General features: G+C 34.0%; 2 protein-coding genes across 9 annotated transcripts in view; one reads left to right on the top strand and one right to left on the bottom strand.

The window, feature by feature from the left end:
• Window positions 1–5309, top strand: part of LOC143200984 (uncharacterized) — an 11245-nt gene extending 5936 nt beyond the window's left edge. For 6 of the 7 annotated variants that reach the window (XM_076411805.1, XM_076411802.1, XM_076411806.1 and 3 more), the window contains exons 12-13: window positions 28–325; window positions 5104–5309. In XM_076411805.1, the coding sequence (XP_076267920.1) occupies window positions 28–325; window positions 5104–5168 (363 nt within the window). In that variant the 3' untranslated portion in view covers window positions 5169–5309. Of the gene's footprint in view, window positions 1–27; window positions 1349–5103 lie in introns of those variants that run through there. The other variant, XM_076411803.1, reaches the window with a different exon arrangement.
• Hexo1 (beta-hexosaminidase 1) lies at window positions 1534–25219 on the bottom strand. 2 transcript variants are annotated; one of them, XM_076411809.1, is made up of 11 exons: window positions 24885–25219; window positions 20372–20434; window positions 19295–19399; window positions 16950–17138; window positions 16769–16890; window positions 13844–14037; window positions 13592–13788; window positions 10323–10492; window positions 10068–10267; window positions 5186–5471; window positions 1534–1980 (listed from the first exon to the last, which is right to left on the bottom strand). In XM_076411809.1, exons 2-11 carry the CDS (start codon window positions 20428–20430, stop codon window positions 1691–1693), a joined length of 1812 nt encoding a protein of 603 aa, XP_076267924.1. In that variant the 5' UTR covers window positions 20431–20434; window positions 24885–25219; the 3' UTR covers window positions 1534–1690. The 2 variants fall into 2 exon arrangements, with proteins under 2 accessions (XP_076267924.1, XP_076267925.1); XM_076411810.1 differs by lacking the exon at window positions 24885–25219 and adding an exon at window positions 20519–20662.

The raw sequence follows: 25219 nt of genomic DNA, 5'->3' as shown, positions 1-25219 counted from the left end.
AAAATATCTAATTGTTGTACCATGTAGATCGATATGAGTAATCCCCCACCTAGTGTACTGCCATCACCCATGATGAACGCCCCACCCCAGCCGTGGATGGAGAGTCCAGCTCAAACGTGGCAGGCGCAGGGAACAGTTCCCTTATATGATGAGGGCCAGCAATACGGGGGAGATCCGAATTTCGGTGTATACCGCCCGCCCCGCGTCAACTTCAGGTCCTACGATAACAAAATTGAAACGTTTGGATTCAGGGCCAGAGGGAGAGGTCCTAGGGGGAATGGGCCCAATAGAGGCAGAGGAGGCGCTCGATTTTTTCGATCTAGAGGTAATTTTCGGGGAGGTTTTCATAGGGATGGCTTCTAAGAAGATGCCCACTTGGTTGTTCGCATAAGGAAATATGTAAATAGATTCTTTTTTTATATAAAATATTTCGATAATAATTTTTTTTCGATCAATCAACAAATAATTGGGTCTGTTGGAATCTAATTAATTGTCGGTACCCAGAATTTGAGGTATTTCAGGCTATTTTATGTGAGTATTCGTATTACATCAACAACATCCCTTATCTCGCTCCTTAAAAATATTTCCATAATATCAATTTCCTTACAGTACAATACACTTTATATTTCTCAACAAGTTGGTTTGTTTCTTTCGTATATCAAATATATATTACCACTTTGAGTTAGTGTAAATGTGTAGAGAGTGAGAGAAACTTTTATTAAATCGATTTATTGAAATTATATTTAAATATTAAAGGATATAAAGCTTATAGACTATATAGGATGGTGAATATAAGTTCATTACAAGAATACACTTTATTTTGCCTATGTAACAAAAAAATAAGTATTCATACCTTAAGAGTCTTGAAGTTTTGTGTCCCACAGAAATCATGAAGTAATGTGTACTTGCTGATTTGATGACTTTATGAATGAAAGATATTTTCATCAGTCGTTTTTTAAAACCACAACGTATATTCGCCCATTAGTTCTCAAGACTATGTTATAGAAACACTAGTCCTGTTCTATTTTGTACGTTGACTCTTGTTTATGGTACTGAGTATCATATTCGTAAACTAAATATTTACCATTGTAAGTTATTTAGTTTAGATTAAATCTTTGTAATATTTAGGCTAGGTGAAACGTCACTTTATTTGTAACGAAAGGTGTACTATTTTTCCTTTTTCTTTTTGTTAAAAAATAAAAAATGTTTATCTTCAAGGGGCAATCGTCGATCTCTTGACACTGCCTGCAGAAAATCACTGTGTACCTTTTTGCTTTGAAAGCGCGATCTAAACCAAAAAGGGAGTGTTGTACGACCACTTTTAATAAAACCAATCATTACTTGCTTATTTATTGTGTACACATTAAAAAAAGGTTAGATCTGGCTTTTCAATAGAATGTCAATGCAAGGTTAGCCCTAAGATTGTAGGGTTAGGTTACACATATTTTTTAACATTCGTATGTAGGCAACTAGCAATACCAATTCATGTTATAATGGGTTGCCTGGGTTTACTTTGAGCTTAAAGAAAACAAATTTATCATAGTCAAATATAGATCTTTATTTGTTTTTAATATATCTGTGATAAAACAAAGACTGATGGATATTCACTAAAGGCCGTTTTTTGTGTTTTTAGTCGCATTTACCTAAAATATATATCTAAAAATATTTATTTATTTTACTTCACACCTTATTACAAGTGCCTGTTGTCGATGTTGAATTTTCCACCAATGGGGCAATTTTCCTCGTATTGCATGCACCATTCGGGCTCCAAGGCGTCGGCGTTAACTCCCAGTTTCACCAATCGCTCTCTGTGGATGAGGAATCGGGTTTCAGCCTCTCGCCAAGAGGTCGAAGGTTCCGACCAGAGAACCTCCGCCATCGCTGATGATCTTGGCCACAATCGGCTGTCGAGGGAGGTGGAGTCGACTTGTTCCGTCCACAAGGTGGCTTCGGCGCCGAGTACTAAATATTTTTTTTGACCTGGAAAGTTTATGGTGTGTAATATAAGCAAAATAGGTGACCCGTTGTACAAGAAACCGTTAAAGTGTACGGGACGAATAATTTCACAGTAAAGGCTTTCAAATTAAAAATCGTACTGGCCTCCACAAACTGTATTTTTTGTAAGGATGGCAGGACCTTTAACAGATGGTGGAAATGTAAACATACCCGGTCGTATAGTCAACAATAAAAAATCATTTTTCGCTTTTTAACACAAGTGAAAGAATTCGGCAAAGAAAATGCATTTTTTTTTCGGCTTTCGGCTTTTTTTAACATTCGGAATCTTAAAAACAGTTATTTGGTGATGATTCTTTATATACAAGTAATTTTGATTGTTTGAAAATATATACAAGGCCTATAAATTAATTTTAAAGGATTTATAACGGATAGAAAATATCGGTATTTTTTTGCAGCAATTAGGAAAGATATTAATATTTTACAATAGCTTTATTGATAATTTTATAAAAAAAATTAAAATCTTTAAAATGAAGTACTAAAATGCACTAAACATTTAAAATTATTATAAGGTTTTTATAGTGCTTAAGAAATATCTTAAAAAATTGTACTTTTCAAAGTCCAACGCTTTACATACATACATTTTAACTATCAATTTAAACTAACAATGTAGTAAGCATTTGCATGTATTTTAATCAGCGATGTCTATTCGTGAAAACGCAGTAAAAAGTAAACAACCTAAACTAACTGTAAATTCCATGGTTTCCACATTTTTCTACGTAAAATTCCAAATAGTTCTCCATTTAGTTTTATTAAATTATTTAGTTTTACAATTAGCGTCTAAATCGTGAAAATTTCAAAATTGTCTTTTATATTTATTATATATATTATATATTTATTATATTATATATTTATTATATTATATATTTATTGACTTTATTGACTTTAGTCATTTGATTTAAAGAAATCTGCTGTCAAAGCCCTTCAAACCATTTAGAAACTTATGGTGATTGTGATCCGTGATATCTTAATTGTTGATTTTGGTTTCGACGATATAAAAGCGGTGATTTTGATGTCAATGATAAAGAACGGTACGAACGGGAAAACATTTGAAGCCAATGAATTTCAAGATTAAAAGGTCAATTGAAAAGTCCCCGGCCTACCATAGTAAAACACATTTTTTTGGCAAAATTAGTTTTTTTAACTCAACATAATTCCCTTCAAGGGTGATACACTGATTATAGCGACCCTCCAACTTTACGATACCATTTTTGTAGTACGATTTGTGCTTTGCTTCAAAATAGGCCTCAATTTCGACCATCACCTCTTCATTTGACGAAAGTTTCCTCCCAGCGAACATTCTTTTGAGATCTGACAACAGGAAACAGTCGCTGGGGGCCAGATTTGGAGAATACGGTGGATGAGTAAGCAATTCGAAGCCCAATTCATGGATTTTTGACACGGTTCATTGTCTTGGTGAAGCAGCACTTTCTTTTTCTTCAGATGCGGTCGTTTTTCGGCGATTTCGTCCTTCAAACGACCCAATAACGCTATGTAATAATCGCTGTTGATGATCCTCCCTTTTTCAAGGTAGTCAATGAAAATTATTCCATGCGTATCCCAAAATGTAGACGCCATAACCTTGCCAGCCAACTGTTGTATTTTCCCACCCTTTGGAGCGGGTTCATCGTGTGCTGTCCATTCGGATGACTGTCGATTGAATTTCGGAGTGAAATAATGGAGCCATGTTTCATCCATTGTCACATATCGATGCAAAAACTCGGGTTTAATACGCTTGATCATCTTCAAACACTGCTCCGAATCATAAACTCGTCGTTGTTTTTGGTCAAAAGCGAGTCCGCGCGGTACCCACTTTGCACATAGCTTTCTCATATCCAAATTTTCGAGAATGATATGATGTATACGTTCAGTTGATATCTTTAGAGTGTCTGCTATTTCATTCAATTTCAATTTACGATCATTCAAAGTCATTTTGTGGATTTTTTAAATGTTTTCGTCGGTAACAACCACTTTTAGGTGTCTTCGGTGCTTATTTCACCACATCTAAACTTAGCATACCAATCCTTGATGGTTGATTTTCCTGGGGCAGTGTCCAGGAAAATTCAGGCTGTGCTTCACTCAAAGTGCTATAATTCACAAACTAATGATCCGGCAGCTGTCAAATTTATAAACGCATCTTTTGAGGGTTAGGGCTAACTTAAAAAACATATGGATTTAATTCTAGTAGCGCCATCTATGTGCCAGGAGGGGAACTTTTCAATTGACTTGTTATAGTATCAAATAACTTGCAAACGGCTTAGCAGTTGATAAATTAACTATTTCTAGTCGTTTAGATGCAATGCGATAAATGTTTCAAAATTAAATGACTGTCACTATAAATGTTTAAAAATGTCATTCTAAACCTTTTCAATATTGCTGTTTAATTGTTTACCGGGCAAAAATAGTTTTCTGTGGAGTATTGTAACTGGCGACGAAAAGTGGACCACATTGGTTAATACAGGGGAACCATCCATATCAACGTCTAAACCGAATATTTATAGCCATAAAGTCTTGCTGCGGGACAAGTAAGTTGTAGTGTATTACCGGCTGTTAAAATCGAATGAAATTCTTACTGTAAACGTCTTCCAACGACCATTGAACGCCGTTTTTCTTGTAAAAATACTAACAATGACGAAAAATAGACTCAAAATCATCCTCCTGTAGGTAATTGATCTGGCCAGATGTAGCAAGAGTTGCCACACCATGTGTTCAGATCCATGCAACATAACTTCGCTGGTACCTTATTTCTAAATTTTGATAAAGTGCTCTTCAACTTGATTTTGGCTATGTTTCCTTGAAAATGGGAAACAGTTGTAGAAAAGGTTTTCAATGTAATACTCAATGAAATAGCAATTTTTTTTAAGTGAAAATATGATTATCACCAGTTTTGAAAAATTTTGTAGATATTTGACAACAGTGTCGGTCAGGGCTAACATGATTGATTCGGTTACATGTTGAATTGTGAACATGTTGAATGAAATTTACATTTTTACAATAGCCTTTTGGCACTATATTCGACGTCGTTTCTGACGTGCATTGGGTGTTTTACTGGAATGATTATAGTTTGTTTCATTTTATTTTTAATTTCAGGTAACCCCATCATCCTTCTGAGCTTCTCCAACAAATGGCATCATGAACAAGTACGATTAGCGTGACCCCAATTGGAACCTACCTGCTATTTTTGCCGGTTTGTTCTCGTAGACCTTCTGCCAGCCGATATATGGTGAACACCAGTTATTACCATCGGTAACCCATCCTGCGAAACCGCAATCCAGATAGAGGGCGTCGTAGTTGCTCAAGATCACTCGGTAGTCGTTGTCGAGCAGGTTGCTGACCGTCGCATCAGTTCCGGTGGTCCAGATCTGTACGATGTATTTCTCCTTCGGTAGGTAGTCTAATAAGAACTCTTTGTTCGTTAGGTGACTTGTCCACATGATGACGGGAATCTGTTTTCCAGCCTGGAAAATATCAGTGATGGTAAGTTAGTATCTAATCATTTCGTTTCAAAAAATATTATTATCGACCGGAAGATGGTACGTTTGTAACCAGAAATATTTGGTGCTTGCGTGTATTTTGACCAACGATATCAATTGGCGAAACAATGATCCATTTAACAGTAAACAACTGTTAAATAACGTAACCTATTTTTAACATATTTCAATTGTTTGTTTTGGTTTCGAAGATTTAAAAGTGGTAATTTTGGTCCAAAAAAAGACCAAGAAGGTTCGAAGATTATTGTTGGCCGAAAACCCAGCCCAATTGATTACAGCTTACAGCAGCTTAGCAATTGATGATCCAAGAGTTTCCAGAGATTTACATGCGGTGGGAAAGATTCAAAGAAAAAGGAAATAAAAAAAACTTGCCAGAAAAAAGTTTTCTGTGGCATGTTGTTACTGGTAATACTATACTGATACTACAACAGTCTCACCGCAAAAAGTCATGGGTTAGTCCAAGAGAACCATCCATATCAACATCGAGGCGGAATATTAATGGTGTGATCAGCAAGATGTAGTCAGATACCAACGCCAATTAAATAAATTGAACGACGTTTTGTTGAAAAAAAGTCATCCCCTTGCTTGGCAACTATCGGCCACACGTTGCAAGAGTTGTAAGGTACCAAACCTATAGTAAGTACCAAGTCTATAGCGTCTTTGAATTACCAATATTTTTCAATATTTAAATAACCTTTTAAAGTGAAAAAAAAATTAGATACTAGAATACATGCAAGCACCTAATAGTATCTGATGATAAATGATCAAATATAAGATTGGTGAAAAATGGGCCATAAGATCTCGGGTCTCTACTAATGTTTGTTTAGTGCAGCCATACCACAGTCCGTTTTAAAGATAACGGCCCACAGAACGTTCTAGAATCTAGCGTTTAATCAGTCCTATTATTGCGCTTCGAAAATCAAGATACCAGAAGATCATTTTCGTCATTATACAACATTTAGGATCATTTACATACCGAAGCTTGTTACTTGGTTGAGCATATATTAATAGCATAGATATTTTCGTATGATAGCTCTTCTTATTCACATCTCTTAAACTTCATCGATTCTAAGAAATCATTCTGTAGATTAGAGAGAAAAAACCTAATACCAACACACCAGTTTGGGTTTATTAACAAACACTCAACAATTGACCAGGTCCACAGAATAACAGATGTTATTGAAAAAGCCTACGAAAGTCAAAAAATATGCTCAGCTATATTCTTAGATGTAGCACAAGCCTTCGATAAGGTTTGGCATGAAGGCCTTGTTCATAAACTACAGAAAATGCTACCAAAACAACACACCGAACTATTAAAGTCGTACATTACAACCAGAATGTTTAGAGTCAAGCAAGAAGAAGCTTATTCTAGAATAAAATAAGCTAAAGCAGGTGTACCACAAGGAAGTGTACTGGGACCAATGCTTTATCTACTTTACACTTGTGATATACCACAAATGGAAAATATCACGAAGGCTACATTTGCTGATGATACTGCTATTATAGCTGTCGTAGACAATAGTGAAGAAGCCTCACGAAAATTACAACAGGCAAGTGACAATATAAATAATTGGACACAAGCTTGGAAAATAAGAATAAATGAAAGTAAATCTGTACATGTGCAGTTCACCTATAAACAGACCGTACAAGCACCAATAACATTAATAACACTGTCATTCCATATAGCAACAACGCTAAATATCTCGGAATGAATCTCGATGCAAAACTTCGACATAGGAAAATATACTGAAAAGAAGAAAATCACAATTATCAGTACATAATAAATTGCTATTATGTAAGCAAATATTAAAACCTATATGGACATACGGAGTTCAATTATGGGGATGTTCTGCAAAGAGTAACATTAATAAAATACAAATTATTCAGAACAAAGCCCTGAGAGGTATTGTGGGCGCACCCAAATACTATAGGACTGATTACCTACATCGAGACCTTCAGATACCTACAGTCGGTTAAGAAATCAAGAGAATTGCAAGGGGGCATGAAGAAAGACTCCATTCTCATACTAATATTGAAATATTGCAACTTTGCAACCACCAGAACAGGACACAGACTAAAAAGAATCAAACCATCTGATCTTGTGTAGTGTTGTGTAGAGTCAAAGTCGTGTAAAGTAAAAAATAGAGCAGTGACATGTATAAACATTATTTCACCAGAGACTGAGTTAGGGCCGATGGGTCCTCCTACTTATATACATAGATTTAAGTTATCATAAAGACAAATTGTAGGTTAGACGGAAACGGCTAGTAACAATATATTAATTAAATAATAAAAAAATCTCTAGATTGAGTCTCGCAGAACGGATAATTTTTTGTGATGGGTAAATCTGACAACTCGGCTGCTATTGTCTTATCGTTGAACTAAAGCGTTTAAGATTTGGTCATCATGGTGAGTTGAATGTTGGAGATGTTGAGCCCGGATATTTGAATGATTGATATTATTGATGGAGTTGGATTAACACGAGCCAGGAACTGATTGAGCTTATTAATTTCATGGTGTCCTTTGAATGCCTGTTTAAAAATGGAGCTTTGCGTCACCTTGAATAAGAATTGAGTTTGCCATTATGAACACGATTGAAAACAATAAGGCTAAGAAGTTATGTGAAACAGACGTTGGGTAAGAAAGTTTTGCAGGACTTCTAGGGAACTAACACAGTCCTGATGTTCATAAATTGGGGTACATATACCAAGTGCGTCGGTAATTCGCTTTATTTTTTTTTGCTAAAGAAAACACATTATTTATAACAGAAATGTATTTACTCAAAATATTAACCATTTGATTGTAGAAATTCTGGCCATCTTCCAGTTACTTTCCATTAATATTAATGGAATTGAAACAACAATATGGTAGTAAAATGGTGTCTGTATTCAAAGTGATTTCAATACTTCCTTGGCACGTTATGCTGTATGATACTGTGCGTTGTCGTATTGTAAAATCATGTTATCGTGTCTTTAACTGTATTGTGGATGTGTTTTGATCAATGCATAGGTCAAATTGTCAGTCAAAGTCATACAATATTCTATCAGTAATCCATGTTTTGTGATCTATTACAATTTGATGCGGAAATGACTTCCGTTCATAGCTTTGAAGCATTTTATATTTCCATTTTTGTATTGGTCAGTTGTTGTCGCTGGCGATTTTTTCAATTTCTAATTCCTTGTCATTCAATTCATGTGGTACTCATCTTCTCGTCTTTTGGATTTTTCCCATCGCAGTCATTCACAAATTGCGACTCGGTTCACGTCTAAGTTTTCTACCAATTGTGTTTGAGTTTGTATTGGGCTTCATCCAACAACTCATGCAAGTCGTCATCTTTGAACATTTTCAGCCTACCAGAATGTTGTGGTAATATGGTCATCACTCAGCTTCTCATCTTTTGGATCTTTTCCATCGCTTGTAATCATTCACAAATTGCGAATCGGCTCACATCTAACTTTTCTGATAATTGTGTTTGAGTTTGTATTGGGTCTTCATCCAATAACTCATGCAAGTCCTCATCTTCAAACGTTTTCGGCCTACCAGAACGTTGTGGTCATCACTCAGCTTCTCATCTTTTGGATCTTTTCCATCGCTTGTAATCATTCACAAATTGCGACTCGGCTCACATCTAACTTTTCTGATAATTGTGTTTGAGTTTGTATTGGGTCTTCATCCAATCACTCACGCAAGTCCTCATCTTCAAAAGTTTTCGACCTACCAGAACGTTGTGGTCATGTGGTCATCACTCAGCTTCTCATCTTTTGGATCTTTTCCATCGCTTGTAATCATTCACAAATTGCGACTCGGCTCACATCTAACTTTTCTGATAATTGTGTTTGAGTTTATATTGGGTCTTCATCCAATAACTCATGCAAGTTCTTATCTTCAAACCTTTTCGGCTATTAGGATATTGTCTTTCTTAAACTTTGAAATCACCACGTTTAAGTTTTCGATACCACGTTTCACATGTTCTTATGGTTAGGGCACGCTCACTGTAAGTCTCTACGAGAAAATAACAACTTTCAGCAGCTTTTGTCTTTTGAAAAAAGAAGAAAAGTAAGTAAAACAGTGCATTGTTTTAGACACAAAACTTGACATTTTAGAGATATACAGATATTTAACTTAAATAGGTGAAACCGAGGAATTATATTGCGTGGTCCAACCAATGCAGGCACTGAGACCACTTTTTTGATTAGTTCGTTTGAATTGTCTTTCAAAGGCATTTGATTGGATCATTTCTGGAACACGATCGTTTATTTTTATGATTTGTTTCAGTTTGTTTATGACGCCGTTTTTCTGTGCCTAATATAGAGTAAGTTCAGCATTTTTGTGACTTAATTATAGTCACTATTACTTGATTATAATGTTTATTCAGTTTCAAAGTATTGTGTAGACAGTGTATGTACGAAAATAAAAAACGAGAGGTCGTTTTCCTTGGAAGAAACAGCCCAAGTTAGCTAGATTAAGGATGTGTGTTTGTGTGATTTGGCATTGTTTTTAGCATTTGTGTTACACAGCTGGAATTGAAGTCGAGAGAAGCTATAGTTCAGAAAGTGTACCTACCTTTTGGTAAACTTTCTCCAACGCCTGACTTTGGAAATGATCCCATAGTTTGACGAAATCTGCCTCCTGCAATCCCCAACCTTTCTTCTGCATCCAGTCCACGATGGATGGGGTGCTGTTCCAACAGTTAAAGTTGACTTCGTCGCCTCCCATGTGGAAGATATCCGGTTGGAACTGTTCAAACATGTCGCCATAGATATCTGAAAGTGAATCGATATATGTCGTCGCGTATCCGAACATTCTTGACTTGCTTACCAGCGATGGCATCGTACAGCTCCGGCTTGGTGACGTCGAATTGACCGCATGGGGGCTCCACGCAGTAATCTTGCCACGGTTGCCAGTTGAAGCAGGTCACTAGGCCGGTATTTTGCCATCCTTCGCCAACGTGAGCTGGCGCATCGAATTCTGGCAGAACTCGCACTCCTCTTAAAACAAGAAGTATTTTTTTATTAATCTCCTAGAACGTCAACAATCTGCCCGTGGGCAATAAGTATTATTTTATGATTTCAGTTATATAATATAACTATCCCGGCATGTAGAAAATCACTTCAGTAAGTGATCTACTATATAACTTATAATCTAAATCTTATTCTAGATACTATTCTAACTTATTTTAAAGCTTATCCTAACTTATTCTAAAAACTATTCGAGCTTATTCTAGAGATTATTAAATCACACTCTATGTGTCTATTAATCAGTTCGTATGGTAGTTTGCGTTTGAGCCTACGCACTTCACTGTCATCACGCACATTTAACTGTTTGGCGAGTGTATTGGGATGCACTAATAGTCTTTCAGAGTACTTCGCACTAACACTCCGAATCACACTCGTTATGGGTTCTATGGGTATATATAGTTTGTTGGATACGTAATATGGGGCATCGACGATGACTCGCAACACTTTATTCTGGAACCTCTGGAGGATATATATGTTAGATTTGTTAGTAGTACCCAACAGTTCAATACCATAGGTCCAAATGGGTTTAAGTATTGACTTATACAGCAAAACTTCAATATATGTTTGTCAACCACAATTCGACTTTGTTAAGATGAAGTTGGAGGTTTTTTGTGGCTGATATTGGATCTTCGTATGATGATAAAACCACTGTAACGTCAGCATATGTTGCAACAGTAGTGTTTCTTGAGGTCGGTAGGTCAGCTGTATAACACAGATATAACAATGGGCCAAGAACACTACCCTACGGAACACCCGAATATATTGGGTGTAGGTCAGTGTATTCGTCACCCTGTTTGACAATAAAATGCGTGTCTGTGAAGTACGATTTTAGCAGCTGAAAGTGCATATGGGGCAAAAGCTTTTTCAACTTAACATGCAATCCAGTGTGCCACACCATTTCGAAGGCCTGAGAAATATCGAGAAATCCAGCGGAGCAATATTTATTATCATTCAAGTTTTTGTTAATTTGGTTGACTAATCTATGTATTTGTTCTATTGTTCCGTGTTTATTACGGAGGCCAAATTGATGGTTTGGAATAATATTTCTATCCTCTGCGATTATTTTGAGGCTATAGCTTCGCATAGTTTAGAGATCACAGGTATCAGGCTTATAGGGCGGTAAGAGGAAAGAAGTAATTAAATAAATTAAGAGGGTTTTCAGTTAGGGCGTGCTAACGTTGGAAGCATATAGGGTTTTTCAACTGATAATAAAAGCCGAATAAATTTTCGCGACTAAATTTCGCATTGCCATGGTACCGATTCACCTTTGATACTCTTGTGAACCTCACATGCGTTGTGTTGACATAATAAGCTAAATAAATAGAAGATTTCTTTTGAGACATCTTGTCTGTTGGCTATCATTTTTTAAATCCACCATGGAAGATTATTCGCAAAAAACTTTGGTTCGTTGGACTATGGTTTAAAATATTAAAATTTTACAATTCTTTTAGTCTCAGGCTAGTATTTATAAAGTTCCAAAGGTAACTAACTTTTAAGAACACCTCTTTTCACACATCTTTTTTTGTATTGGGCAATTGTTGTGTTCTTTGTTTTTATAGTGTATTTTATCACACATAATCGTAAGAAATCTTGTCCAGATCCTTATTTTAGGCAAATAACATCAAGCTGGTAAGGAATAACACAACTCGAATATTTAGGCAACGCTTGGAGCAAACAATCTACTGACCTGATCACTTGACACTGAATATAAGAATTAAGTTAACACTGTTCTGTAGGTTCAGAAACTCCATCTATTAGATACATACATGCATGCATGTTGCTTGCATTTTGATCAACGATATTTATTGGTGAAAATGCGAAGTATTAATGTAAATAGCTGTTAGCATTTATCTAGATAAGATAACAGTTATACATTTATCATTATTTAATTATTTAATGTATTCAGACTCTAACTATGGAACGTTCAAAATTGTATTTTCAACATTAAGTTCTTGTTTTGTTCTATTTTAAAGAAGTCTGTTGTTCGTCAGACACTTTAATAAACTTATGGTGATGGCGCTTCGTTATATCACAATTGTCGATTTTGGTTTAAATGATATAAAACTAATTATTTTGGTATCAATTACAAAAAGCAGCCTCAGAATACATGAAAGCATCTAATATAAAATATTTTTACAAAAAAAAGTTGAACCGATTTCCAAAAATAATTAAGGAACTCACTAAAATGTAAAAAATAATCAAATTTAGACTTTTAACACAAAAAAAAACGTTTTAAAATAAAATATGTACATAACAATCGTTGTAATAACTAAATAAAAATCAGTTTGAAGTCAGTATCAAACTAGAAAAGTTGCTGCTCTGGTGGGAATCCAACCCGCGACCTCCGTGTGTAAGTTTAACGTTCTAACTATTACACCATGGAAACAGTTGCCTACCATGTTTCTACGACTTCTCGTATGATATGGTTAGTGCTTAAAAGCAAACTGAATGGCTACCGATTTTCCATCACGTCAGCTCAGCAATAACATTATACCCATATATCTGATAATTTTTTTACGTGCTTTTGAAATTTGAGGTTTTCCGTCGACTTACTCCTCTTCCCCCCATCTGATCCTAATTTGTTTCCAATGCTACCACCTCGGAAGTGCACTCTTTCATACATTTTAAAAAAATATACAGCCGAACATAGACGCTCCTTCTTTTTTGAAGTCAGTTAAAAATATCTCGAAACAGACCGGTAAAATAAAATAAAATAAGACCACGATTGCAGTGATAACAATAAATCTAAAGTAACAATAATTCAACGTTATTTATTTTACAGATTAAGTATGTTATATAGTAAGGTCCCGATTGTTTAAAAAAAGATATGTTTAAGGCCTAGCTGTGAGATGAGATGTGATGTGCTGTGCTTTTTGCAAAAGTGCTGTGCAAAAGTTTTTGGAATCAATAGAATTCGTTGTTCCAACAAGTCACCACTTTTTTCGTTAAAACAAAATCGTTTTCAAGTAAACCAAAAGTTTTTGTTTTAATTACTACACCGTTTTTTAGCTTATGTAACACCTTTTTTTAATTTAAACTCTAACTTAAATACTGTGTTGTAATACCAACCTTTCTTTGCCATACTGGATAATCTGTTTTACGTCACTGGCGCTGTAGACCTTCTCCGGAGCGTAGGCGCCGTATTTGGCCAGATCAGGCTTGGATTTGGAAACGTAAGGGAAGCTATGGGAATCAGTGATATGCCAGTGGAAGGTATTCAGCTTAGCGGCGCCCATTGCAGTCAGAGTTTTCTTGATTGTTTCCACCTAACCAAACAAGACAACACTTAATGTTTAGTACATTGGAAGCGTTCTTTCGTACGGTAATATAGTTCCTGGAGGTGTCCAAAAGAACGCCTCTGTATGGATAGGCAGGTCCGTCGGCGATCTGAACATCACGAGCTATCTGTAGTTCATCTCGCAAGTTGTCGAAAATGATGATCTGATTCAAGGTCTCAAGTCCATGCCTGGCACCGAAGAAGTTGTTCGCGTTTATGACAGCTTGTATTCTTCCATCTAGAAGAGGACTCTTTATAAAGGCAAGCTTATGTTGATTATAGATCCTAAATATCCTAAACTGTTTGGTTATTATTTATGACACTTAAACTTATAAAACTATAATTTGATACAATGATTACACCACTTTTATTTCGCAACTACTTAAGCTAAAGTTAAGCTATACATTAAATAAATTCGTATGGTTTGGTTCGGTTTAAAATTTGGATTTCCTGTGTGTTGTTTAGTGGCGTTATTTCTTTCACGTTGCTGTCATTTAGCAACCTTATTTCATGTTTTATGTCGACATTTTGAATCACTTCATATTTCCATTTGATTTCAAGATCATCGTGCAGCTCTTAGTTAGTTACGTGCCGATAAGCATTGATAATTAATCGTAGAGCTCTGTTTTGGGTGCGTTGGTTTACTAGTTGGTTTGATGTTTTAGTGGGACTTAATCTTTGCACCCTGTAGCTCCGAATTGGCTTTATGATTGAGTAATAAACCAATCTTTTTGATTTACGTCAAGTTGCGGGTATCTTCTGACTAAACAGTGCAGTTTGCTTGACTTTGAGTCTAATCTACTCTATTTTTTGTCTAATATGATGTTTCCAATTTAACCTACTATCGAGATGTATGCCGAAGTATTTCGATGATTTTGCTTGAGGAATCAGGCATCCATCAAATGATATAATAAGTTTTTTTATCATTTCGCCGCAATGCAAAATTAACATGGACAGATTTCTAGCTATTAAACTATATTTTCCAGTCTCTAGTGAATTTATAATTTCAATAACTGGCGGATGTAAAATCGAAAACGAATCTTGTTTGAGCAAATATAGGAGATCAAGTACTTGGGATCAATAATTAAATAACTAGTAAGCCGAGTGGACCAAGATGCGGGAGTTTTTTTCTTCTCTAAGAAGATGCCGGCCCTATCTTGCCAATCCCTCTATATGGCTGCGAAACTTGGACACTGTTACAGTACGGTATCATTATCACAGCATAGTGATATCTGTTGGCTTGAGTTATTTCAAATGCGATGCCTAAGAAAAATGCTTCATAATTCTCTTATTTCTTCACATTAGAAAGGAAGTCATCTGTTTAAAATGCAACAATCAGTGGTCAGTTGAGGAATAATTCCAGAACGCACATTATGTTACAATGATTTGGATATGTCTGTTGAATGAAAAGTGAACAAATTCCACGCCGATTTCTACGGCAAAATCGACCTTTTTGGTGGCAGACGCAATGAATAGCTTCGAAAAGATATGGATTAAGATAGTCGAAATATAGTATTGAATCCAAACAGGGATATCAACGTTTTTTTCAATCAACGCTAGTATGCTGTAATTTATATGATGGTACTGCAAAATCGGCAATTTATTGGAAGCATTTAAAATATACCAGAAGATAGAAGTAGAAATTAATGTTGTACAAACAAGTTCTAAGACATATATGGAAGTTAGTTGTAGGGATGTTATATTAAAGAGTGCGAGAAATAATATAAATAAAATACAAACTTTTATCGGAAAAAAGTTAAACAAAAAAGATATTATCATTTAAAGACTGCACCCAACTACCCTCAAATAGATTAGCCTGTAATAATTTCTTCCAGGTTCAAATGTATATGTTAAGAATCAAGTTTTTCTGGAAGAAAGTTTTAGTTTTCCTTGAAGTAAGTATCATTTATTATCAATATAATATTTTGAAATTAATTACATAGTGGTTAAATATTTATGTCATTACATAGTACAATAATAGAAGAAAATAGTATGTATATATTGCTGAAGTAATCTTATGAAATATATCGAACAACATTCATTTTTGAGTATTATTTATTAGTAAAAAATAAGACAAAAATCAGGCTTGTCTGAACACTCATTTTACAATTCTTGAGCTCTGGGACTGCTAGAGCTTGACGTTTGTAAGCACACAATGTTTCAATTACATTACATAAGGCTAATTTTGTATGTCTATCTCCGAGATTATGTACTAGAAATGAAGTTGTTCGATTAAGTTATGACGATGAAGAACGCAACTAAAGACGTAATTGGGTCTTTGAATAGTGTGTAGAATCAAGAATGTCAATCAATCAACAACTTAAAAGTCATTGTGAACGTCAACTTTTTAATATATAAAAAATAGAAGATAAAGAGTATTCAAGGTCAGAATGGTTGCAGTCAATAGCCAACAGTTGCGAGACTTGGTGAGCCGCATTCAAAGTTCTATGACTTCAACTGAACAATTTGGGCAGTAAATAGTCTCTCCAAAAACTTTAAAGTTGTGTGTAAAAGTATTTGTATTGTTTATGATAATAGAATACATTTATTATGGCTACAAAATGAAATCATCATTGATCTATCACGAGGTTGACGTTTTCTGGCGTAGTAGCAAGATCAACAGTCATTCAAAATTACGTGAACATTTGGTGTCAAAGACAAACCAGTAACTTGAGTGCTGAATGTCAGTAATTATTATTTATTTAGCACTTAGTAAAATAATTTTATTTATAAATATCTTTCGCTTATCTATAGTAATGAAAAAATTATCTACTATATCTAATTACTTACATATATTTTGAAAGCGTGTTTAAGTTTATTGATATATTATAAATAATTGACGTTGATAAATAATTATCTTGAAATCATTGGATGTAAACATGGATAAACGCAGCTAAATAATATAGGTTCTTTAATATTTTATCGAATTTTCGTTAATAACGAACGTTAACATCAGTGTTGATAAATACCTGCAGACTCAGAAACTGTGAGTGTGTAGCTCTCGATTAGGTCCAGTGATAGGCTGTTGATGTTTGGTTTTTCGATGTTCAACGTCACCACTAACGATTTTCCACCTTTTGGGGTAACGCCACTTAAAAAAAAACGGTCATAAGTTTGATAAAAGTACCTTGAATTCGCTTGTATACACACTTAGGGACCAAATCGGCGATCTGTTGCTTAAATATCTTCGTTGCACCTCGTACCAAATCGAAACTGGATGTCTCGGAGTTGGCACCGATTACGTCGATACTGTTGAAGTTAATAGTGGACAGGACGGTTCCCACCGAAGCGTTTCCAGTGGGTTTGGGCCATATAGCACCGGCTTCTAAACAAAACAACCTGAAAAACGAAATCATTGCTATTGAAATAAAATCTTTTTTTTTCTGAAACAAAATCAAACTGAAACTGGTTAAAGGGCAAAAAAATGATTACAGTGTTGTTATAGATTCTTTTTTATGTATTCTGTTTTAAAAGTAACATTATTCCTATATAGGTTGTTCTCCAAATATGTGAAATGTGCGCTTGGGGGACCATATATTTTTTAGCCAATATGCTATTGTTAGTGCCGCAGGATTTCTTCATGAACATTCTTCATTAAATTTCGTCTAGGACAATCACAAACATAAATTTACCACTATGCCCCAGCGAGTATCGACGACCCGCGACTATCGCAACATTAGAAGACCGTCTTGTCGCCTTTACCACTGTCCCAATCAAGCCGGCTCAATTGTGCTTTGATTGTCGCATCTTAAACGAATGATTATACGAATAGAACGAATTTTTAGTACGATCTGGTGAAGAAACGGGTAGGATTTGTCTTGGACATTGCATTTGATAGACAGAAGAAGTTTGTCAAGATAAGCGTTCGAAAGAGGTGGATTTTAGTTTTGGTTATAATGAAATTTATGTAGTATTTGAAAGTATTAGCAGCCAAAAAGGTAGCTCAAAAAATTTAACAGTTAAAAACAATTACAACAATTAGTTAGGGTTAGTAAAAATAAAGTTCGTTGAATGATTAATTGAACATCCATGAGTCCAAAAACCCTACAAGTGATCATCAAAAAACAAAAGCATCAACAACCAGTCGCCCTTTCGTGTGAACTGAACGTTATCTTCTTATATGCTCAGTATCGCAACTTGGTAACAAAACGCATAGAATATGGAGCCTCATGCTATATAACTCGTAAAATAATTCAATTGCTCTAGAGATATTTATTGGTCTTCCTCTCATGTGGTGATTAGAATTGGCCTTATTGATTATGTGCTTTAATTTTTATGAAGTTACTTGAAGCAAAAGGTCTACGCCAACAAATCCACAATCATTTCTATATTGAAAGAGAAGATTCAACGAAATTCTATCTCTAACGAAAACTGGGGAAAAGAAGACTTTTGGAAATCAATTGGTGGTGGGAATCATGGAAGATCGTTGGAATAAGCACTAATCTTTTTTTACGAACTTATTCAATGTTATAGCATCCAGAATGTTTTCCTAATCGCTTGTTTCATGCCAATATTATTGAAATTGGAATACTGAAGTCAACATGAATGAAGTGAGCATATAGTTCCCGTAAAAATGTAACTTTTATTCGGTATCATCAGTAATTGTGAGTATGAGTTAGCTTTTAGTTTGAATCACACTCAAAGAACTCTCTGCAGCCCTAGCTGAATATCGAAATGTTTTACGAATTATTTATCTATAATATACATAATTAAAAAGACCTTTTGTACCACTAATTAGAGTAGGTGTATTATATTTGGTGTCTGTTATCTCATGTTTGAATCCAACCATATCTTTGTTTCGTATATTGTTTTCCTATTTTTTTTCTGCAGTATCTCCATTATTGCTTTGAGTCAGGTTCGCTTTCTTCTTTCCGCCTTTACTTCCTAATATCTGTTAACCTGTCTTGTCCCTTTCAGGTGTTGTAGGTTCTTCTTAAGCTGTCTGACTTGTACATACTCTTCTAATGGTTCTATATTGATGTCTTTCCTTATTTATGTGTTTCTCATCCTATCTACTTCTCTTCTTCTTTATTTCAGATTCTTCTGTATATTTTCGTTTTGTTCGTTATCTCTTTTTTAGTTAATAAATTCATCGTTCATGGCGTAGTATAAATTCATGGTTTAATTCTTCTAATTTCATTATTTTTATATTCATTATACTGCATTATAGGATTAAAATAATCGATATCTTTATTTGTTTAGTTCGAAATTTTAACCCTATATTTATTATGAGTGAAATAATTATGAAGGCCTATTCAATGCATGTGGTAAAAATGCCCTAAGGTTACACATATTTTATCATCTTAATATAAAGCTTTTTTTGTAACTTCCAAGAAACAATCTCGAAGAATACTCGTCAATTTAAGTGTACTCGTTGAGAATTGGATAATGCATTATACGAGTTGTAAATAAATTAATAAACAAGGTTACGATAAGTCTATATAAATTAAAAAAAACCTATGACGCACAAAAATTATTGCAAAACATAAAATTACCTGCAAGCCGCAAGACTCATCGCTGAAGATTCGGTCTCTTCCGTTATGGGTTTCTTCTGGCAATAACCTTTGATGCATTCGTAGCGCCATGGTGAGTTCAAAGCACTGAAAATAATCAATTAACAACGTTAACTAAACTTAAAATTATTTATTTTATTCAACATTATTAAATCTGTCTATGATCCAACCATAATAAATTATATTTTCGATAATATCTCAATTTCATGGTATCAGACAGCGTTAAAATACCAATATAAGTATTATGAAAGTGAAATATTTCTCATACAGTGGGCCAATATACCAAACTTCGGTTAAAGTGTCTAGTAAATATTGTTGCAATATATTGGATTATAGTATAATCATATTGGCTGTGATTACAGAGCTGCCACTAGTCCGACCAATGATTCAATAGATACGAGGCATTACATGCTGGCTGCAGGACTATTTTTAAAGGATTCCAATGCCATTCCCAAGGGAGAACTTTGATTTAAATTGAGTTACAATTGTTCTGAAGTTATTTTTATGGTAACAGAGTTTTTTGTGATGGAGGTGATTTTTGAGATGAAAGGGTTGAAAAATGTACAATCGTTTGAAGAAGAAAATATTCATCGGATTAGACCACAAGTGATTTTGTATTCATTTTATTTGACTGCAATAAAATGCGGATAATTACGCCAAATCAACATTTTATCTAGCGTTGAGGTCATACATATTGGCCTAAAAAGATTTTTAAAAAGGATTTACGCATTATCAACGGATGCATCGATCTTTCGATACCATGCTTTGAATAGAATACATTATACCCATTTTCCTTAATTAATATATTCTATCAATTATTCTCAATAAGTGCCTAAAATATTTTTGGAATGTCATGGTGTGGAATTAAATAATTATGCTATTATTAAAAAATCTATTTTCTAGTTTTCGAAATCACATTAAAATAACAATAAGTTTCATTTCAAATGATTGTGTTCTAGTTATGAATCAATCTTATTACGATTTCCTTTAGACCGTGCTAATATCAATAAACCAGAATCGAATATAAATATGTATGAGGTTTTAAAAATGTGATCTCACCTAATGTCAACGACCAACAGGGTCGCCAGCAGAACCAGCGGTACGCCAAACCAGTCCATCTTTCTGAAAAACGAAAACACAACATTAACACCACAAATAAAAAAGTTTGTCGACCTCGTCGAACTATATTTGACTGATTATTTTTACCGATAACAGATCCAGAATGCTTCGACACGGACAGTTGACGAACGGGATAAACTCCCAGCAAAAATCTAAACAGGTAATGGGTTCGAACAGCCGCCTACGTTTGCTTTCGATGCTAACGGTTTTATTTAATGTGTTCTATCGATTGTTGCAAATTTAGTTTATCTATTAATACGGACTAAATGTGACAATGTAAATACTTTTATCATTAATATTAATCCTCGAAAATTGATGTAAATTCCTTTTCTAATCGGATTGCCGTATTAATAGAATTTAAATCTTTAGATATTTGTCAAAAAGTTGTTTAATTGCTACGAACATTAACTGATTCGTAATAAATTAGTTTGAAATAAAATAAACATTAAATATATTAATGATAGATGAAAAAACATTAAGGGGGTTGTAATTTTGATTTATTTTTCATCTTTTTTATTATAATTATTGTAATTATTGTGAAACATTTCCAAGGCCATAAATAGTTGATAAGTTATCAACCAATTAAATAATTAAATATAAATAATAGGCAAAAACTAAAACTAGAAACAGAAGCCTGCTGGATTGGTGTGAGGAAAATTTTCATGCAGTTCTAGGAACATATCCAATGTCAATTTATAATATTCTCCATTAATAAAAATACCTAATATACAAAAATATTAATCAAAAAATTTTGCTGATTCCCCACAAAATCAACTCAAAATTATTTTAAGAAATGAAACAAGTCTCAACCGTTTAAATAATAATTATTTTTTATCTTTTATCATTGATGAGTTAAACTTGATACTGCCGCCCAATTTCTTTATCCCTTCTCTTGTTGCCATTATATACATTACACTATCTGTATTTAGTTAATTGGGATTTTCTATTTCTGGGTACATTTTAAAGACACGAAACGCTCGACCAAACATTTTTAAAGACACTTTTCGCTCGATCTATGCGTTGGAGAAGTTTCATGAAGTTCTAGCTCTTTTTTACAACGGTTGTCTGGGACCGTAACTGTAGTCCATTCAAAGTTTTTTGTACATACGTCATCAAGATGTTTATTGTAAATTCATTTTAGAATCAGACAATAGTTTGCTTCTCATTTTATTCTAGTTGAAATGAGACACAATGCCGTCCGATTAGTTCGAACACGTAAACGAATGAACCTGTCAAAGTCATTCAATTGTCAGACGTATGTAAAATTCTTAAAAGCAATAGTGATAAGATGTTATACTATAATGTTATAATATATATACTATAATGTTAAAATAAATTATATTTGATACCATTTTTGTTCAATTATTTTATTTAGATTAGAATTTTGTTGTATGTCAAAGCCAAGCTGAACTAAAACTCAGAGTTGATACGGCAACATTGCGACGTTTTGATGTCACAATTTTAAATAAGGTTTGTACAAAATAACTTTAAACAGATTATACATAAGTCAACGTCATTAATGAAATGTTATAAAAATTAATAAGAATACTTTATAAAATGTAAATATGGGATTGAAGTATAGCGAGTATTGAAATATTGAGGGTCATTCGATATGCATAAGTAACCTGAAAAAGGTTTTAAAATAAGACCCAGACTATCGATATTATATTTATGATGAGATGCCAAAATCTTCGCAATTTCCAGTCAACATTCTACTCTCCGCAGATTAGGAAATTCACCACAAGTTGGCAACACTGATAACGACCCACCACAGGGTTTAATTAACATTACAGAGACTTAAACTCCTAATGACGTATTAAGAATTCCATAGAATAGCCAAAATCTGACCATAAAATGAGAAACCCGCAATATATACACATTGTACGACAAACGATATTTCTGTCCAGACTTTTGCTAGAATTGTAATAGTACAGAAGTCGTTTCTCAAACTAATGATTAATATTGTCGATTTCGTCCGTTTTTTCACTTTGCTTCTTATCTTTTATCCTATGTTTTATCTGGTGAGCCCTATGATCGTTTTTGACAATTTTTTTATTTAATCTAAAAGCCATTGAATAATATGCTTAAAAGGTACGTACGGAATACACAGACACTACGTATTGAATGTTCTAAAAGGGAGATGCACACGAATAAAATGAACAAGTATACTAACCATAATGGGTTAGGTTTTTTTCATGTCTAACTACTGATCGAACTTCTGAGATATCTGGCAAAAAAACTACACAAAGTAATTTCAAGTCACATTTTGAGTTACCATTAGAAGTATTTGCAAAGATCGGACTTAATGGAGTCGGACAGTGTAAGATCATCCATGTTTTTAAAAGTTATCATTAGTCAGTTTAGGATCATTAGGATGAACTAGCGACCATTCTTATGTAATAGATAAGTTATTTCGAAATTATATTAATGAAACACGCGTTTTCAACTTTTAGAGGTTAGCGTAGTGTCCCAACAGACTCCATAACCTATAGAAATGAAACACCTTTGCCAAATTTCCCCCACAAACTGACTTTATTTACAAGATATTCAGGACAGGAAATACTGATGTCGCCCTTCTGTTGACATCTCATCTAAATAAAGTCAGCCTGTGCGGGAAATTCGACTAAGGTATTTTATTTCAAGGCTAAAAAATAAAATATGGTGAAAATGACCTTTTGAAATAAAGTTTAATTTCCAAAGCTCAATAACTTTTCACTGAGTAAACGAACATTTAGTATGCTCTATGAACTGTTACCTTTCAAAATTATTGCGATTTAGAAAAAATACGAAATGTAAAAAGAAAACAGCTACTATACTCTTGGCGTTCTGCACTACACGATAAAGCTTCAGGTTCTGTGCCTATATGATCGTAAACCTCCTAGTATTTTTTGTTGGATTGTTTTATTGCTAAACCGCAAAGATAAAAAATCCATGAAAGTTAATTAGAAGTCTTTAAATGTTGTCCTTAAATTGTAATTACTTATCGAATCTCTAATTACTCTCGAATATTTTTATCTGATTTATGTCGTAGGGTATTATCAGTAATGCTTGGATTATTTGTCATCTAACTGTTTCCTGTTTTATCAAATACTAAAATTTATATATTTTCTAAAAATCAACAGGTATATAAAATAAAAACGCTTGATTTGTTTGTAGAAATATTTGGATGTCGCTGATAAAATATTTAAAAAAGGGCTGTTGAAGGAGATTTGTAGCTTACAAATATTATATGCTCGAGTGTATGGTATGGATGAAAGTGCGTATCAATATAAACAACACTTATTCAATGTAGCCTATGATATTCTTCCGTATAAATAATATATAGGTAGTGCTCAGATTACATATTGTTCAAAATTACACGAGCGATAGTCAATATCGTGATATTTAGCTGGTTTTCTCATTCACATCGTTGGCCGGATTAGTACGAATGAAGAAATCGACATACTCAATAATCAAGTTCGTACTATGACTGGTATTTTGCTGCCAAATACTGCCACATTCCAAAATGAAAATATTAATATTAAATTAACTAATTATTATATATTAAAAGAAAATATTGACTCAACACCTTACTAAAAGTAAATATTTTGTATATATATATATCATTGTGTATGTCTTTAATGTGACATTTTACTACTAATGCTTATTTAATGAAACTATACTAAAGGTATTTGAAAGGTAACTCGATACTCATTCAAAAATTAACCCAATTGGAAATTCCAGAGTGTTGTTTTCATCATATTTTTTATTTTTATTCCAGGCTCACTGAAAATTCTGTAGTGATTATGGTGATAACTGCTTAAGTGAACATCAGCATCAGAATTGGTTTGCTCGATTTTAGTTTTAATATTAATTTTAGTTTTATAATAGTACCGGTTTCGTTATCATTGCCATAAGATCCATGCCTTGAGATGAAAGATTCGTGAAAAAGAACACGTACTTAACATACAATAAAAAAATATTGATACTAAAATAGTAATGGCAAAAAGCTATATGAGTACCTAATATATGCGATATATACAAGAGAGCAAAGACCTGAAGTTTTTGGATATAAAACCCGGCAATATTTTACAGTGATTGAATATTCATATAACGCAAAAACTGAAATGATCTAATTAAACATGACCTTCCATTATATTTCAAAGCTGATAGATCAAGGATTATCCCATTTCAGACACCACCTAAACATTTTTAGGTTACCTTCACCAAAACAACACTTTTTATCGCAGATCGTGACTTCTTACAGTCAATAGCTTTGAATGGTTGTCGTCGCACTTTTCGAGGAAACCCATAATGACTAGACCAACTAGTTTTCCAAGGAAATAATATGGGAATTACAAACGGGGAACACTATGACGATATTTCGAGTGCAATGAATAAAATCAATGAAAATTTTCGGTGTTATCGATAAAATGCGATATACTGTTATTTAAAAAAAATCGTTCAATCTTACCTTGGTTACGATAAATTGAAAGCGTCGCTTTGATGTCTCACGTTGTTATGTGACGCTCACAATATGTGACCTTAGTCGAGAAAGTACTTGTCCGTCGTATAAGAACCACCACCTCCGTTAGTCGATTTGTTCGGGTTGTGCGCGGTTCGGTACCCGAATTCGAAATTTATATCGATGCCTTCCGACAACTACGGTATCGACCAATCGAAAAATCGCAACCAGATATAAGAACTCTTTCCCAAACCTTTCAATCTGAGAAGGCTAGAATCGATTGTTTCGTTCAACTGTTTAAATATTAATAAAAACAGTTTATTATCTGCGAATTGATTATAAAT

This window comes from Rhynchophorus ferrugineus, unplaced genomic scaffold (genome assembly GCF_030347505.1).
Source record: "Rhynchophorus ferrugineus isolate W39M unplaced genomic scaffold, kcgeb_rfMv2 rfM8, whole genome shotgun sequence".
NCBI lineage: Eukaryota > Metazoa > Arthropoda > Insecta > Coleoptera > Curculionidae > Rhynchophorus > Rhynchophorus ferrugineus.
This window is presented reverse-complemented; position numbering and strand designations above follow the sequence as displayed.

What these genes read in the sequence shown, in the direction of transcription:
- Hexo1 (XM_076411809.1), bottom strand. Translation starts at nt 20,430, where the DNA reads ATGGACTGGTTTGGCGTACCGCTGGTTCTGCTGGCGACCCTGTTGGTC. An exon ending in ATCCAGTATGGCAAAGAAAG is followed by an intron (nt 10,493 to 13,591) that starts GTTGGTATTACA and finishes TCTTGTTTTAAG; the next exon opens with AGGAGTGCGAGTTCTGCCAG. An exon ending in GCTGTACGATGCCATCGCTG is followed by an intron (nt 10,268 to 10,322) that starts GTAAGCAAGTCA and finishes ATTCACTTTCAG; the next exon opens with ATATCTATGGCGACATGTTT.